The sequence below is a fragment of the Rhinolophus sinicus genome, chromosome 1, assembly GCF_057876585.1.
Source record: "Rhinolophus sinicus isolate RSI-liver-muscle chromosome 1, RSI-T2T, whole genome shotgun sequence".
Taxonomy (NCBI): Eukaryota; Metazoa; Chordata; class Mammalia; order Chiroptera; family Rhinolophidae; genus Rhinolophus; species Rhinolophus sinicus.
In genome coordinates, this window is record NC_142501.1 from 76327405 (window position 1) to 76344166 (window position 16762).

Consider the following 16762-nt stretch of genomic DNA (forward strand, 5'->3'; position numbering starts at 1 on the left):
AATATTAAACTACTCCATATTTTTTCCATTTGCTTCTTACTGTATGTTTTTAAATAATGAATAATGCCATGGGTTTCAAGCATTTTGATTAGAGCATCGGTTTTGTGAGTTCTGGGACAGGTTGCCTGTACATGGCAGTGTACGTGGAAAATACAACTGCATCATTATTTCCCAATGGGACAGAATGCAGGTCCAACTCTCAGTGAACAGCTATCAATGCTGTCACTTTGGGCAACTCTACTAGAAAAACAAAACAAAACAAACAAGCAAAACACCTATCAACAGTATTTCTTTTGGCCAGAGAAGTACAAGGTACCCTGAAAGTGGGCAAATAAACACTCAAAGTTCCTCTAAATTACTTTGCTCTAGATTTTTTTTTTCACCAAAGACTATTCTTCTATTGGTCACTGTAAGGAGGTTCAGAATAAGAACTTTTTAATTATATAAGTCACTGTTAGAGGAGACAGGATTTAGTTTACAAGCATGTGACCTTGGGCAAGTAGATTGATTTCTCTTAGCTTTGTTTCTCTCTCTTTAAAATGAAGATAATTATATAATATACTTGGTAAAACATTGGGAACATGTAATGAGATCATTCATTTAAATCACTTCAATACCAGGCCTGCTATTTTTTTTGTTTTCAGAGTGAAATAATGGCTAAATAATGGCTATAGCTTTACAAAGTAAGACATTTATATTTTCTTCTATATTCTAAAAGCACCAATTCTTGAATTCATATTGTCAAACTGAAGTCTCATGATAGTTTATACTTATATACAAGAAAATGTAAAATCTACTTAAATGGTTTAATAGAAAGATGATACTTACATTGTGAAATTACATAGTAAGGCTCTACCAATTGCAACATCTAGCTCGGATCATGAATCAGGGAAGATAAAACTAAATATGATTAATTTTTATGTGACTAGTGACATGTTAAACATGTAATGTATATACTTAAGAAGCTCCAGATTATATGTGATTTAAACATATTGTAACATTTGGTATTTTTGTATTACTTAATATCCTCAAAATTAACATATTATCTGAAGGCAAAAATGCCTGAGCTTCTAGAAGAAAAAGTGTGAAATGTGTATACGTCTGATTAAACAACTTTTGTTTTTCCAAACCAGTGAAAAAAACTTTATGGAATAAATGTGTTTGTACAGTGGTGACTATTTGTCATAGTGAGCTCTGACATAGGCATTAAAGCACCAACTATTTTAGACAATATGTCATAACCAGCCAGTTGGAGGGCAGTAACAAAATACTTGGCTAACCATTCTATGCTAGAGACATCTGTTTAGCTTAGCAAGCTAGTAACACCAGACGCTACTGTAATTTGGGCCATCCGAATATCACAATTTATTTAGTTTTTAAAAGATATAAACAACATTTTAAAAATCATTTTATGTGACATTTTAAACATTAAGTGTATTAGCATGGAAATTTTTTAATGTAATATTTGAGTGACAAAGACAATATATACATAATATTGTATTATATTTATGTTTTTAAAATCATGTAATATAAAATTTACATTGTGCAATATTACATTATATAAAATTTTTCTTCTTATAGAAAACAAAATAAGCAGAGTATGATTTATTGAGGCAATATGTACAAGGGTAATTTTTTTCTTCAATCAAAAGTAAAATAATAAAATACTAATTTGTATAGAGAATTTACTATGTGCTAGACACTATCCAGTAAGTGTTTCACTTGACATTGTTTTAATCTTTAAAAAACCTTATAAGGTAATATTATTTCCACTTTATCGACTAATTAATTGAGACTTAGAGAAGTTATATAGCTTGCCTAAAATTAACTATTAGCAAGTGGTAGAGCTGGACCTAGAACTTGAGTCTAACATCAAAGCCTGCATTTGTAACCACTGTAATTTTTTTAAAGAAAAATGTCCACTTTATATATCCTGTACTCTGTTCATTGTTTTTATTGGTGAATAGATATTTGTAAACTTCTATCATGTTTTTCTAGGAAGTACGGTGACCAACTCATTCTGACTTGCCTGGGATTTTTACAATTTTAGGGCATAAATGGGGGCTCCTGGGTACCCGTCCTAAACAAACCGATGTCAGCTGGTAACCTAGGAGGAAGCAAAACTTAACATGGAAAGAGTCTACTGGTTCACAAATTTTACTCTCAAAATTCGTAAATCTGAGAGTAAAACGTGGAACAGTGAGGAATTATGAAAAAGACTTAATTTTTTAAGCACTAAGGAATGGATGTTTCTCGGGGAGAGAAGCATTCGTTATCTGTTTCCCTGGAAATTATGTCTAGAAAATAAGAAATGAGCGGCAGCCTCCTTAAGTAGCATTTTGCAGCTAGTACGCAAACTTAACACACTTTTTTTTTTTTTTTCTACTCCCAGATGGAAGGGAATCGTTGGTGACAGCAAAGAACAAAAACTATATTTCTTGAAAGATCTGAAGAGCAGCGCCTCTGGTTCTTCCTTTGCTTCTCGTGGACTTATTTCTTTGGAGCTGTTTTAAAAGGGCTGTGCCACAGAAGGCCTGGAAACCAAAGTCCTTTCTTAGTGCAGGTCCTGCCCCATTTCTCTGCATAACTTACTGCCACCATCTGGAGACTGCAAAGCATTCGCCTTTAAAATCTTTCCTTTACCTCTGCTTGGTTGGTGCCCCTCCCCCATGTCTTCTGAAGTGACTCGAATGTTCTGTCAGTCTAAATGCAAGACTATTTTTACCACAGTGTTTGGGAATCTTTGGGCACACACTGTCTGCAGATTAGGTAAGTTACAGGTGCATGGGTTCATGTTACTCATATAGCTGCCACAAGTTTAAAGCATTAATCTGACTCCCAAATTTTCTCTTTCAGTCAGCGGGCCCTTCCTTTCACCTTCTATTCTCTAGGTCTACTCACTGGCCTTGCTAGTTGATCCTTCTTCTATCTGCAGGCTGGACTCAATTCTGCTCCTTCTCCTCTTCTCCTCCCTCCAGCTCCCTTCCTCTCTTCTATTCCCTTTTCTCTCTTCTCCCTCTTTTCACTGCTGAAAACGTATCATCATTTTCTGTCTAGCCCTCAGTTCTACTTGCTCAGCTATCACTGAAACTTCTTTCTTTGAACTCAACTATAGAACAATATAGTCATATCCCTTAGATATAAGCCACAAAAATCTCTTTGCTAGTTTCTGACAAACTCTCTTCTGTCTGTTTTGTCCTTGAGCTTCCTCCTACTGTCATCACTGTCCCAACCCACAAAAAACAAAACAAAACAACACACACACACACACACACACACACACATACACACAAAGCTTCAACTTTGCTCTCTGGAAATACCCAACATCTTAGGAACTTCTGTCCCCAAACCATCCTTTCTCAAGCTTCCCATTCAGGACAAACTCTTCATTGTTATACACTTTACTGCAAAATGTTTAGCTCAGTTATTTCTTTGGGTGATTTTTTAAATTAGTGTCTGTCCCCCAGTATACTGGAAATTTGTTGAGGGCATAAATAAATGAAACACTATTATGGGGGTCACTAATTTCAGTATTATTCCATTATACCACTAACACAAATAAATCCCTAAATTTATCTTAAACATCTGTGTCACCAATTCTAGGTTTTTCAATTAATTCACTATGGTTATTTCAATGAGAGGCTTTGTGAATTGAGTAGGGGCAGAACAAAAATTAACATCTGTTGAATTATTCCATGTCACGTATTCAATATATATTGTTTTATATTATGCTAACAACAAGCCTGTGATGTATGTATTGCATATGCCATTTGATCTCCTATAAAACTGAGGCTTGGAACATATATTTAAGAATGGTTAGAATTAGATTCTGTCTTACTCCAACGCTCTGTTTTTCCACCACATATACCACTCTCCGAAAGGCTCAGAGCTAAAATCTACCACTGACTAAACTTTCCATAATCCTTTCCCTCCCACTCCTTTTCACAGAGAGAAGAACTGGACATATTCAAACGTTTGTGGAGATGAGAAGAAAATGCATTTACAAATAGCTAAGCATGAAATAAGAATAATGGGGTGGCAAACTATTTGAAAACTCTCAATTCTATTACTAACCTAGTTTCAGATTTTGTTGTGAATGAACTAGGCCCCTGAAGTGATTGATTAATACTTAATATTATTTTTCTCTTATTATGATTTACTTTTCCATAAGTTTTTAAAACATATTTGAACTATTTAAAGCCTGGAGGATTTCAGTTTACATAAACCTGTTTTGACCGCTTGTCAAGATCTGTGTCTCCCAAGTTCTACTGAGAAATAATGGAATTGCAATTACAGGCATCTCATATTTTGTAAACAGTTTGAGTTCCAGAAGTTCTCTAGTTTGTTGTTTGGAATCATTGCGTATTTTCCCATTACCTAATCTAATAAAGGGTGGTTATTTCCCAAGTTGGCGTTTTCTTTCTCTCTCCTCCCACCCTACTCTACCCCCAAAACAACAACAAAAGAGAGAAAAAAATTTGTTTAAACCAAGGTGAGCAACAACATAATTTTATTGGACTGAGTTCTACAGAATGTTGGGAAAGGGGCTTTGTAATTTAATAAGTAAAGGCAACTCAACAGCAAAGTTTGAATTTACATAAAGAAATGTCACATTTGTCTGGGAGGTTGTTCTTAATCAGCGTCCCAAAGCTTTTTCTACTTTTTTCTAGAATCTTCTTTCTACATTTTGAACTTAACTGTTTCTCCACTGGGGACACTTAAAGGAAGGGAAAATAAAAGGGAAAGAGTGCACTTTCATATTCTTTAGCAGTTCTTGATGTGCAGACTCTCTCCAATCTGTCCAGTATCTCTTAAAATCAGTGGTGAGTCTACGAATGGTGCTACCTTAAATGTCACTCCTATCATCCAAGCAACAAAATTCCTTAGTTGCAATAGTTTTTCTATTTAATTTTTTTCTTTATACCTAATTTCAGTAAAAAAAGTACTTTTATAGAGTATACATTTTTGAACTGATTTCACATTTTTATAAATATCTTCTTCATCATGATCTTTGACAGTATGATGTCTTTTGTTACTGTATCAATTTTATGGGTTAAAAAAATGAGAATTTGAGATATTAGCATTGACTAAGTCATCACAGGCTCAAAATGATTGTAATCTAAACCATCCACACCCCAATTCCAAGGCTATTTCTCCTTTTTTTTTTTTTTTTTCTCCCAATAGTCAATTTCACTCACCCTTCTGGGTTCAAACTCCATGAGAAAGGAATCACTTTTCAGTGCTTTGTCCCTGGCACCCCGGACACTATCTGGCACTTAGTAGGTACCCAAAAAATGTTGAATAAATGAATTTCAGTTATTGTTATCTTAGTAATCTTTGCAATAATGCTATTCAATTTTACTGGTTTAGAAAATGGCTTTTAAAATTGTCTTCGCATTATAAGAGGCAGGATAGAATATGGTTAAGAGCACAGGGTAATTTTCCATAATGGATGTTAGACTATACCCTGAGTTGTTGGAGATTTCAATCTGCAGTCTTAACTGCTCACTGTAGCACAACCAGAGGACTGATACAAATAGGAGAAAATATCACAAAAGGAGTATTGGCTTCTTATCGTTCTTCCCTGTGCTTCCTATTTGTTCAAAAACCTAAAATTGATTCTCAAACTTGATAAGGAATTATTCAGCTGCACAATAACGAAAACAGCCCAACATGTCAAAACTTAGCACCCCAAGTCTGTGGCTCTATGGAAAGAGACTATGAAGAATCATTTTCTGGAATAAGTGACTTGACTCAAAACTGTAGCTAGTTCTTACATTATCTGACCATAGATTTCTTGCATTGTCTTCACTCTATTCATTTTAAAAAAAGAACAAGACAAAGAAGAAGAGGAAGTCATATTGAACAAAGCCTATAATTGTCACTGCTTGGGGTAGAATAAGAAGACCTTTGGTTTCCATCTAGTTTTTCAGGTACTGACTATAAAGGCCAAAACCAAGGTTGATTGTTTCCCAAAAGCCACTTACAGGTCGAAGGAGTCCTTCCAGGGCTCTAACAGGGAAAATAAAAGAAAGAGAAATGGAAGGAAAAGGAAAAGAAGAAAAGTAAAAAGAGAAAGGAAAGGGAAAGGGGAAGGGAAGGAAACTAAAAAGGAAACAAACGAATACAATAACAAACGAGAGAGAGAGCGAGACAGAGAGAGAGAGAGAGAGAGAGAGAGAGAGAGAGAGAGAGAGAGAGAGAGCCCTCTGCAATAGCTGTGCTTTATTTCCTTCATAAGAAATGGCCTTCGCCCTGACATAGCCTTATGCACTAATGTTCATCAAGCAGATATTATAAGGTTATATGCTTCACATGCATGATATCATTTGATCAAATCCTCCCCAAAATTTTACAATGCAACCACTGTCATCTCTTGCAGAAATCGAGACCTAGCACTTACCCATGCACACATAAATAGAAATGAACTAAGCTAGGACTTGAAGGGAGTTCTTTGAATCTAGGGCCCCTGCACTTCATCCTTAGATTGTGCTGCCTCCCCAACAACCATACTTGTGTGTGTGTATTGGACCACAGACTGCTGCAATTAAAAATTCTATTTCCTGGCTTTGCCTCAGTTGCTACCTTTCTCATCTAAACCCTGTGGCAACTGATTTAGAGTCAATGGATAGTGAGTACAGGACAGAAGAAACTGCACAGTGTGTAGACCAGGAGCCATTAGAGAGGCACCTTGGAGTAGGGGCCACAATGAATCCTGAAATATCAGTTAGCTTTAGTGTGAGTCTTATTTCCACTAAAACTATTTTCAAACACAATTATTACATGTATTGCATCCACATTTTCTGTCCCGCCCCTCACCTCATAGGTATTACTGCTCCACCATGGAGGGGTATAGAATTCAGATTTTGGTTGCCACCCCCCCAAAAAAAAAAAAAAGATAGTCAAGGAAGGAATCTGAGCACCTTTCAGCCACCCGCTCCAGCTCCCAAATCATCTCACAGCCTTATTAAAAGAGAGGAAAAGAGATTTACCTGCTGCTACTGAGGCTGAAGCCTGAAAGTCATGTATAACCTTTGAAGGACTGTAATGGTTTTAATCACAGGAATAGCATCTTTTTGACAGACAGGAGAGAAAAGAACTGAACCACTCTGGAAATATTAACCAGGCTATTTCGGAGCAATGGCTATTGCCTTTGAAATCTTTCATCATGGGTCTATACTTAGAATTCAGATGAGCCTGGGGGAGGGGAACGGGGCCATGTTAATCCCCAGTTGTTTTGAAGTTGTCCTGTAAGCAGGTTAGCATATAAACTGTCCCAAATGGAAGCAAGTCTTTGTTTAAATTATGGTATCCTCTCTATTTTGTTTTAACCTGTTCTGCATATAGATTGTCACATCATTCTGGGGGGTGACACTTCTCAGTTTTCTTTCAAACTAGATATTCTACAGAGCCCTGGCTGTAATCACATTGGGAGACTGATGCTCTATGACAGCTAAAAGTTGGATTGAGTTTCAGGAGCTACTATATATAAAGCTGGGGCAACTTATGTCACCGCACTAATTAAATGCCATCTGGGTGGTTCCTCTGGGTTTTTGAGCCCATCACCCCGTTCAGCCCGAGTCAGAGGCCAAGGAGGAGAACATGATGATGGACCTTTTTGAAACTGGCTCCTATTTCTTCTACCTGGACGGAGAAAATGTTACCCTGCAGCCATTAGAAGTGGCAGAGGGCTCTCCTTTGTACCCAGGGAGTGATGGTACCCTATCACCCTGCCAGGACCAAATGCCCCCGGAAGCTGGGAGCGACAGCAGCGGAGAGGAACATGTCCTGGCGCCCCCAGGCCTACAGCCTCCCCACTGCCCCGGCCAGTGTCTGATCTGGGCTTGCAAGACATGTAAGAGAAAATCTGCCCCCACCGACAGACGGAAAGCCGCCACCCTGCGCGAGAGGAGGCGGCTAAAGAAAATCAACGAGGCCTTCGAGGCACTGAAGCGGCGGACTGTGGCCAACCCCAACCAGAGGCTGCCCAAGGTGGAGATTCTGCGGAGCGCCATCAGCTACATTGAGCGGCTGCAGGACCTGCTGCACCGGCTGGATCAGCAGGAGAAAATGCAGGAGCTAGGGGTGGACCCCTTCAGCTACAGACCCAAGCAAGAGAATGTAAGCCCAGATGCTGCCCGGGCAGGGGAATGCAAAGGCTAATTAGACGCTTTCCTCGGGGCCTTAACCTCCAGCTGGTCGGTCTCCTTTCCTGTCCCCCTTCCTCGCCCGCCCCTCCTGCTTCCTCTCTAATGAACCCCCAGTGACCCGTGAACACGGGGTACCTGCGATAGGCAGGATATGCGCACCGAGGAAGCAAGGGAGACACCCCTACAAAGGCACCCCCACCCTCGGAACTGATGTTTCTTTCCTAATCTACCGCTGCCTTGGTTTTCCTCCAGCTTGAGGGTGCGGATTTCCTGCGCACCTGCAGCTCCCAGTGGCCAAGTGTTTCGGATCATTCCAGGGGGCTCGTGATAACTGCCAAGGAAGGTAAAGTAAAAGAAAGGGTACTGGGCTGTGCTAGGGAACACCCCGGGAGGGGGCCAGGGTGCTCGTTCGAGACAGAAAAGGCTGGGAGCTAGAGCAGGGACGCGCCCTGGGAGAAGTGCGCTCCTTGCGCGCGGGGTCACTTCTCTCCGGCTGCCTCAGAGGCCTGGAGCAGGGCGCGCAGTTGCCTCTTCTTACTTCTTTGCTGTTTGTGTGTGTTTTCTGCTTTTAGGAGGGGCAAGCATTGATTCGTCGGCCTCGAGTAGCCTTCGGTGCCTTTCTTCCATCGTGGACAGCATTTCTTCGGAGGAATGCAAACTCCCTTGCGTGGAGGAGGTGGTGGAGAAGTAACACGGAGCCGGTGTGTGTGATGTTCTCCACGCAGCAGGAAGATCCCACCCTCTCTCCCTCCTTCGCCTAATCCTTTAGATTAGGTCATATTTCATTAATTAGGAACCCAGACCGAGGAGTTTATGAAAGGGAAGGAGACAAATTCACAAAGAAATTTCTCCGAAACTGTTGTGCACGCTCAGATGAGAAAAACCTGTCGGCTTTGGGCTTTTATTTTTGGAACAGCGAGTGGGTTAGGTCTAGAAGGCTTACTTTGTTTTTGTTTGGTTGGTTTTGTAATATATTTACTGTTACTACGGCGATTCTTTTGTGCCATGTTCAAAAGAAGTTCATTCCTGTCTAAAACAAAGTTGCATTTACATATTAGTGATATTGAATGTATTTTTTGTAAATAATCTTAGTACTTTCATTTTATATGTAAACCTAAGAAATATATTTTAAGTGTAGAGTGACATATTGTATATAAAATGTGAGAGGATCCTGGTATTGTAATATTAAAAAATAAGTTTCTATGTGAACAAAGTTGCTCCTATTTTTATTCAGCTGAAAAAAAATATGTTTGCATAAAGAGAGCCATATTTTACACATCAAATAAGCCCATTTATTTGGGTGTTTTCTTAAAGGCTGATTTAAAGGGAGAAAAAAATGTTTTTTTTTCCCCAATGTCTGAATGAAGCTGTTCACTTTTCTGTCTCAGGTAGACCTTATACTTGTAGTTATACGTGAAACATCCAGGAGGAAACTGCCCTTTCCGCTTTTATCAACATACTTTCTCTTTCTTTGAACTGTCATATACCTGGACCTCTGGGTAAAATTTGCTTACTCAAAGTTAACAACTGCATTTTCAATCCAGTAAAATCTCATTGTTGCAAGAAATTGCTTCACCAAAGCTCTTTGCTTCTTTTCCTAAAAGATCTTCAGCTAATTTAGCCCAAATTGCTTTCCCTCTTTGACTTCCCAGGCTGGGTCCTTCCTGAAGCAGCATTCATCTGGAGTCCTCAGGGGCTGCACTAGCCAGGTCTCTGGCCCCCTCCCCAGTTTTCTTGAACTAGACTGGTGGCTAGAAGATTGGAATATCCTCAAGGCCTCGTGTGGCCTGGGTCAGTTTTCCAAAGAGAAAGATAAAAGAAGGGGACAATCTGTCTCTTGAGGTGGGGTGGGTTTCTTTGAAGGAAGGGTTGCTTCAAGAGAGGGAAGGGTTAAACGGTTGAGGGCAAAGGACAACAACAACACACATGAAACCTCTTAGCTGGGCCAAATAGCAAAGCCCCAGAGAGGCTTGAAGCCCCGGGAGCTCCTCACGGTGAGGATTTTACAACGTGCACCAGGTTTGTTTATCCTGTAACCTCAGGAAGGACACGACCACCAAGAATCGCAGTGGGAAGTGAACCAGAGGAGAGGAGCAAGCCATTTCTTTGCAATTGCTACTTTTGTCTCGTACATTCTGTAAGTGGCATCCTCCATTTGACTCTCCCCCATCGTACTTCCCCCTCCCTTCCCTTTCCAAGAGCTACTCCTCAGTTCACAAATGTGAAAAATCGAATTCAGTTATTTCCCAGCCCAACCTTGCTTCCTAACACTCCAGTCTGAACCTTTCTGTGGCACACCACGAAAGTTCCATAAACGGCCACAAGCAGCGCCCTCTGCAGGAGCGGAGCAGTATCTTGTTTTTCCATCTCAAGAGGTCTCTCCTGGGGGGCGGGGGGGTAATAGTTCCGTAGTACTTTGTTTTCTGAGCATCTGGATAATTCTGATTTCACCTAGAATACTCTTTAAATGCAGTAAAGTTCACAGAGGAAACTGACATTAACATATAATCCCTCTTAAAGGTTTGAGAAAAGCAGGTGGAGCTTTGGTGGGTGCTGATTCCCCAGACTGAATCCAGGTTGCCACTGGGAAGCCTTGGGCTGTAATTGTTTCCTCTCTTCCTCCATTTCCTCATTTATAAAATAGTGGGGACGACAATAATGGTGCTTAACCCCCGGGGTTGTCAAGATTCACTGAGATAACCCATATAAAGTGTTCAGCCAAAACAGCGTGAAACATAAACAATGTCGGTTCTCTTTTTATTTTTCATTAGTGAATCTAAATTGACCATCTAGACGCTTTCTTCCACCATAACCCACAGTTCCTTCAGATTCGGTTTTCCAGCCTTTACAGGCTCTGGCTGGGAAAGTATTAGTAACAGTGAGACCAGCAGCAACATTAATGAGCCACTTATAGCATTTTACATATTAACTCATATAGTCGTACAACAACTGAAAGACCAACAATGGTTATTTCTATTTTAGAGAAAAAGGATCCGTTGGAACAGAGAGGTTCTTACATTTGTAAGTATAGAGTCAGAACTTGGAGCCAGTCAATTTCAAAGGCTTCCAGCCTATTTTCTCTATCACCATGCACCCCCAAAAATAACCCTTGGAAAATAAGAAGGAATCTCCATTCTCTGTAGAATAATTTGGCTCTATTTGACAGTTGCTTTTCAAAAGCTCTTCCTCAAGAGCGATTAGCTAGTAATTTAACTGAAAAATAAGTGAGAAAGCATTTCAAATTATCCAACTAGAACATGTGCGAATATATCTGGGTAGTGTGTATAACCATTAATCATGCTTATTATTAGGTATCTATGTTTTTCCTGAAAATCAATGTTTTCCCTAAAATGTATGTATATTCACATACCTATATTTTTTAAAAAATCAGATTTATACCATGGCTGAAGTCAAATACCATATAATTGACCAAGTGAACTCCTTTACTTTATGATTGCACATATATTTAAAATAAGATCTGTGTTATAACATGCTCAGCAGCAGAATGCTTTTATCAATTCATGGACTTTACTTGCTGATAGATTTGATTCAGTCTTTGCAAACTAAATCCTATCTCTCCTAGCTGGGTAACTTGAGAAATTGTTTGGAATAAGTTTGCCTATAGAAGTCTCTTCATTAAATAGAGCAAATATTTCCCAAAGACTTCATGTGACCTCCACTGCTGTAGCTGATGTGTTAGGCTTTCCAATGAAATCCTTGGTGTGTTTGCAATTAAAATGTTTTTATTGGATATTAATGATGTTAATCTTTACTAAGGCCAAAGCCAAAGCCACACACACACACACACACACACACACACACACACACGAAAAAAACAAAAACAAAAAAACAACCCAAAAACAAACAGAAAAAAACAAACAAAAAAAACCCACAGGGCCATGGAAGCAGATAATCAAGATGTAATAACTTGGTAAAAATAAGCAATTTGGGATTTAAACTGAGCCTCTTCCCAGAGGCAAGCATAAAGATATCCCATAAAAAAATAATGAATGATTATTTGTTTTTTAATATTATTATAGATATAGTTTGTGAAACGTGAAGTGAAATGTCAGTTTTCTCAAACTAACTTGAATCATCATATCTGGATCATTGAATTCCAAGCCTTAACATAGTGGAAATCCAACTTATGTCTAATACAATCTTTTCTTTTTTTAACCCCAGGCTCTTTCACATGTTTGGGGGGTGTGGGGTGTGGGGTGGTGGTGAGAGTGTTGTGCTGAAATTCAGTGTTCCTAATTGCTCTTGAGGTGGCCAGAAAAGTCTTGGGTTGCTTAACCTGACCTTTATCCTTATTAAGATACTTTTTACTTAGACTGTATCTGTTTGCGGGTTCTTCTTAGTAATATTTTATCCCATTTTTTAATCTCAAAATCCTCCTCCCAGAACACCATATATGGGAAAATAGTTTTTAAATGTTTTAGTTTAAACTTTGAATATCTCGTTGCCTAACTTGGTGCCATAGTGAATTAGCAATAACATGGTATTTCCTCAAAGAACCAAGCCATCAACACATTTCTCCAACAGACCCCTCCAGTCACTCCCTTAAACTCAAAAGCAGTGTTACAAAAGATGACCCTTGGTCTTAGAGGTTTCATTCTGAAAAGCAATTTTGCAAGCCTAGTTCAGAGTCAGCCTATGAGATGGAATGGCTATGCCATGTGCTGGAACAAAGATAATGCTGCAAGAACTGGCTACTTTCTCTACTCTCAAGGCTGCTAAAAGTCCTTATTTAGGCCTTTGATCTCCCCTGGGAGTCTTCGAATTCAAGCAGAAGCCAATGTCTTCCTCAGCTGTCTTCTCCACAAATTCTTCCAGCAGCTTTGGCAGGTACTAATGTGTTTACTTAGGTGTGCCTGGTTCCCAGAGCTAATAACAGTTTGATATTGTGTAGCACATTGAAGTTATATATAAGCAAAAATCTCCAGAACAACTCCCTTTGTCCTAGAGTTGTTAAGGGTCTCAGGTAGAGGCAAAAATGAATTGAAATGGGCTAGTCTTTCTGTGACATTTGCTTCTCCCACTAAGAGAAGCATGGAGAATTTTCAATAATGCAGAATTCCTAGGGAGGGCAAAATTTACTAGGAAAGGAAGCGCTGAGTATCATTTTGCTGGTGTGGTCTGTCCATCAACACTAGGATTGTTGCCACAATGCTTAAACTAAAATAGGTTCCCTTAAAAAAAAAGTTGATGATTACTTAAAAGTCTAAGCAATTAAAACTTGCTTATAAGTCTAAATTGAAAGAACATCAAACCTGTATTTATTTTTCTTCAAAATGTGAAATGAAAAAAAAAATTGACTACTTCACCAGACCCTTCCTTGGTGGGCATTTGTTTATAACACCCTACGTGGCTTAGTTTTCTTCGCCTCTGTTCCTGTCTACCTGCTCCTAGGCTTTCCTTGCAGTCAGTGTCGGACTCATCATTTCTTACAACTGTTTACATGTTAAAATACACGTGGTTTTCTCTGCATATGAGAAGTCCTCTTCTCTGGAGAAATAGTAGAAAACAGATTGTATTTTAAGTCTTTTGTATGAGGAACAAAAGCCAAAGCTAGTCTGATTTTGAGTAAAAGAGAGCAACCAAATAACCAACAGAACTTTTTAAAGTGAAAATACTTCCCTGTTCAATTCCCCCCCTCAGACAACAAACAAACAAGCAAACAAACAAAACTTTTTTTTCTCTGTATCGCTCACGCAATTTCCCACTTTTCTCTCACAAGGTTTCCCCTGGGAAAAGAGCAGCAGGACCTCTCCTGAATTGGGGGACCCCAGGCATCTTTGAGAAGCTGGCTCCCCTCCTTCTCTCTACACTGCCTTCCACTTTTTAATCTTTCTCCTCTCGCCCCTAGCAGCGGTTTAAAGGTTTTGTCTCGTTTTTTGATTTTGGTGCTCTGAGATCCTATTTTCAGCACTTGAGTCCCAAGGGTCCTCAACCCCGGACCCTGTTTCCCCGCTAGCAAGTCCCATTAAGCCGCCCGGCGCTTGTGTTTTCTTGGCTTTAGCTCCAATCGCCCGCGGCACTCTGGTAAATTTGTTTTGAGATCACCTTACCAAAGACAGCCCTAACATCTGAGAACAACCGTTACTGACAGAGCCTCCTGAGTGACAGCGACTTCCCAGGACCGAGAGCGGAGGGGACGACGTCCAGGACACAGCTTTTTCCAGTTTCTGCTCTGCACCGCTGAGCACTCGCACTGAGCCTGAACCTGTAGAAGAAGAAAACAAACAAAATTCACCTCTAGGACTGCAAGCTAGACAAGGGAATGAATGCCTAGTTCCCTAATCCTGTGTGGCCTGGACAAATTACACCTACCTCTGGAGCTTCCGTTCCCTTCTTTTAAAAATGATTCTATTAATAGTCCCCATAGAGTCGTTGGAAGGAGTAAATGAGTGAATACATGGGAATGGTTGAGAACAGTGCGTGTTTGGCAAATAGAAAAGTCTTAATAATTGTTTGCTACCAATATGCCACACTGAGGAATTGGTGCAAAGCATATGAGGTGTGTGGTGGAAAGAAATCAGCTGAAAAGGTTGCAAAAGTGAAACCTCTACCTTCCACCTAAACTTTAAGGAGCAACTTTATTTGTGCCCAGATCATAAATCTGCACATAATTCTGTTTAGCTGTAGCCAGTGTGCTAAGATCTGAACTCCATAGCCAAAGAAAGTGGTAGTGCTGCTGCTGGCCAGAAGTTGTGGGACGTGGTTGAGAATTCCTGGATGAGATGTCCCCACTATTGTATTTCAGAAGCAGCAATGTGCATGAATTCGAGTGTTTCCATCCATGGATGCAGCCTTCCATTCGGCCTGGGTCCTTTAGGAACTTGACTCTTTTATCTGGGGTAGCCCTGGGTGTTGTATTCATTTCAAAGGCATTCACCTGTTAATAGTCCTAAATAAGGTGCAGATGGATTTCCCACTGGCCAGACAATAAAGCAGCCCGTTGGTGTGAAAGGGAGCCTGATTTTTCCAAGCGTGGTGGTCGTGGTGTCTTTGCCTTAGGGATGATGCAACATGGGAGAGGGGACTGCAACTCTGTAGCAAACCTTAGTGACTGTCACTCTCCTACCCCTGGTTTTCAGGGCCTTCACTTTGGGGAGAGAATCTCATCCTGAAAAAGTTAACATTTATCTGGCCCCTGTGGACTTGAAATCAGCCAGCCAGTGTTGTTTCAGGAAAATAATTTTACGGAAAAGTAGTAGAAAGGAAAGTGCCCCTATCCCACAAAGAACTTTGGAGCCACACACTTACTGTATTGGATGACCACAGATTGAGATGTGAACATTCCCTCATGTTTTAATGGGTCCAAACCCCCAGACTACTTAAGTCTATTTGTGTAAACCTTAAGTAATTGTTTTTCCTAGAGATAAACTGCACCCCCCACCCCCAGTGATCTGGAAGTAGGTTAAGGCAGGAAGACGATTGGCAAAAGCTTATTAATAGATTCATTCTTACTTAAATGACAGCTCACCCCTCTCGCCTTTTACCCACAAAAGTTTCAAAGACCCTGCTACGATTGCTTTTCTGGAAAGCTTTTGTCGCGGGAGTGTGTGAAGTTACTCAGGGTTTGAGGAGTTGGAAATTTTACACGAGCCGAGAAGGATTGCTGTGCCGGCAGCTGGGATGCATCTGTAACGGTGCGAGTTTGCCCGAAAGCAGAAAATCAGCGACCCCAAAGCCCAGCTTGGCTGTTTAGTCTGTTGAAACGGTAGGGCGGAGCAGACAGAGAGCGAGAAAGGAGACGCGCCCCTGGAAAGGGAGTTCGCGGTGTAAAACTGGGTTTCTTCTCCTGCAGATCATAGAGACGCCGCGATGTGTATCTTCAGCCAGCCCAGGGTCTAGCGAAGGTCTGGTACAAAGGAGAAGGCACTCAATAAACGTGTGCAGAAGGTGAAAAGGAAGGAAGGACTTTCCCTGTCACCTGAACCCTGACTGAGCCCACCTCCTTTTAGAGGCACAGACAGGTAGAGAGAACTCAGAGCAGTGAGCTCCCCACCTACTCCCAATAACATAGAGCTCATAAAATGACAATCTGATCTGAACAAAATATATATTTTTAAAATAAATCTAGATTTCACTCCATGATTGAAAGTGTCACTTCAAGGTTTTAGCAACCGTTATTCCGGTCCACTGACAAAAAAAGAATCCTGAGATCACTAAAGTCTGTGAAAAAGAGAAACAAACACCTAAAAATAAAGTGATTTACCCATATCTCTAAATGGGAAGGCAGGTAGACTTTTGGTGTCAGCTGAGAGTAGGGAGTTTTATCTATTGTTTTGAAATGTGGGAATAATTGCAAAAAGTTAGACTTCCTTCCTTTTGTCTGTGACACTCTAAGTGAATCTAGAGAGAGCAAGTGAGCAGGTGGGGGAGCCATACCCCTCCCCCGCAGAAATGCAGTAAAACCATTAGTGTCAAAAAGAGCAGTAAACAGCAAATTGTCTCTAGAGGAAAGACGGAGGTTTGCCCAGGCAGTCCCAGCGCGGGTGGCGGTGGGATATGCTAATAGTGTCTGGCCACTGGGGCCGGCCTCCCTCCCCCAAGAATATATAAAGAGCCCTAACCCCAGCACTGCAGACCCAGGCCGCCAGGCG

General features: G+C 40.4%; 1 protein-coding gene and 1 long non-coding RNA gene across 2 annotated transcripts in view; one reads left to right on the plus strand and one right to left on the minus strand.

Annotated features, from left to right (window-relative positions):
• The window catches only part of LOC109457983 (uncharacterized), a 33848-nt gene extending 26645 nt beyond the window's left edge, over nucleotides 1-7203 (minus strand). The window contains exon 1 of the long non-coding RNA XR_012493909.2: nucleotides 6993-7203. This is a non-coding gene — a long non-coding RNA (uncharacterized LOC109457983). The remainder of the gene's footprint in view (nucleotides 1-6992) is intronic.
• Nucleotides 7204-7514: 311 nt separating this feature from the next.
• Nucleotides 7515-11902, plus strand: MYF6 (myogenic factor 6). Its single transcript, XM_019751258.3, has 3 exons — nucleotides 7515-8121; nucleotides 8403-8493; nucleotides 8723-11902. The coding sequence occupies exons 1-3, from the start codon at nucleotides 7603-7605 to the stop codon at nucleotides 8839-8841; spliced, it is 729 nt and encodes a 242-aa protein (XP_019606817.1). The 5' UTR covers nucleotides 7515-7602; the 3' UTR covers nucleotides 8842-11902.
• Nucleotides 11903-16762: the final 4860 nt, after the last annotated feature.

What these genes read in the sequence shown, in the direction of transcription:
- MYF6 (XM_019751258.3), top strand. Translation starts at nt 7,603, where the DNA reads ATGATGATGGACCTTTTTGAAACTGGCTCCTATTTCTTCTACCTGGAC. An exon ending in ACAGACCCAAGCAAGAGAAT is followed by an intron (nt 8,122 to 8,402) that starts GTAAGCCCAGAT and finishes GTTTTCCTCCAG; the next exon opens with CTTGAGGGTGCGGATTTCCT. An exon ending in CGTGATAACTGCCAAGGAAG is followed by an intron (nt 8,494 to 8,722) that starts GTAAAGTAAAAG and finishes TTCTGCTTTTAG; the next exon opens with GAGGGGCAAGCATTGATTCG.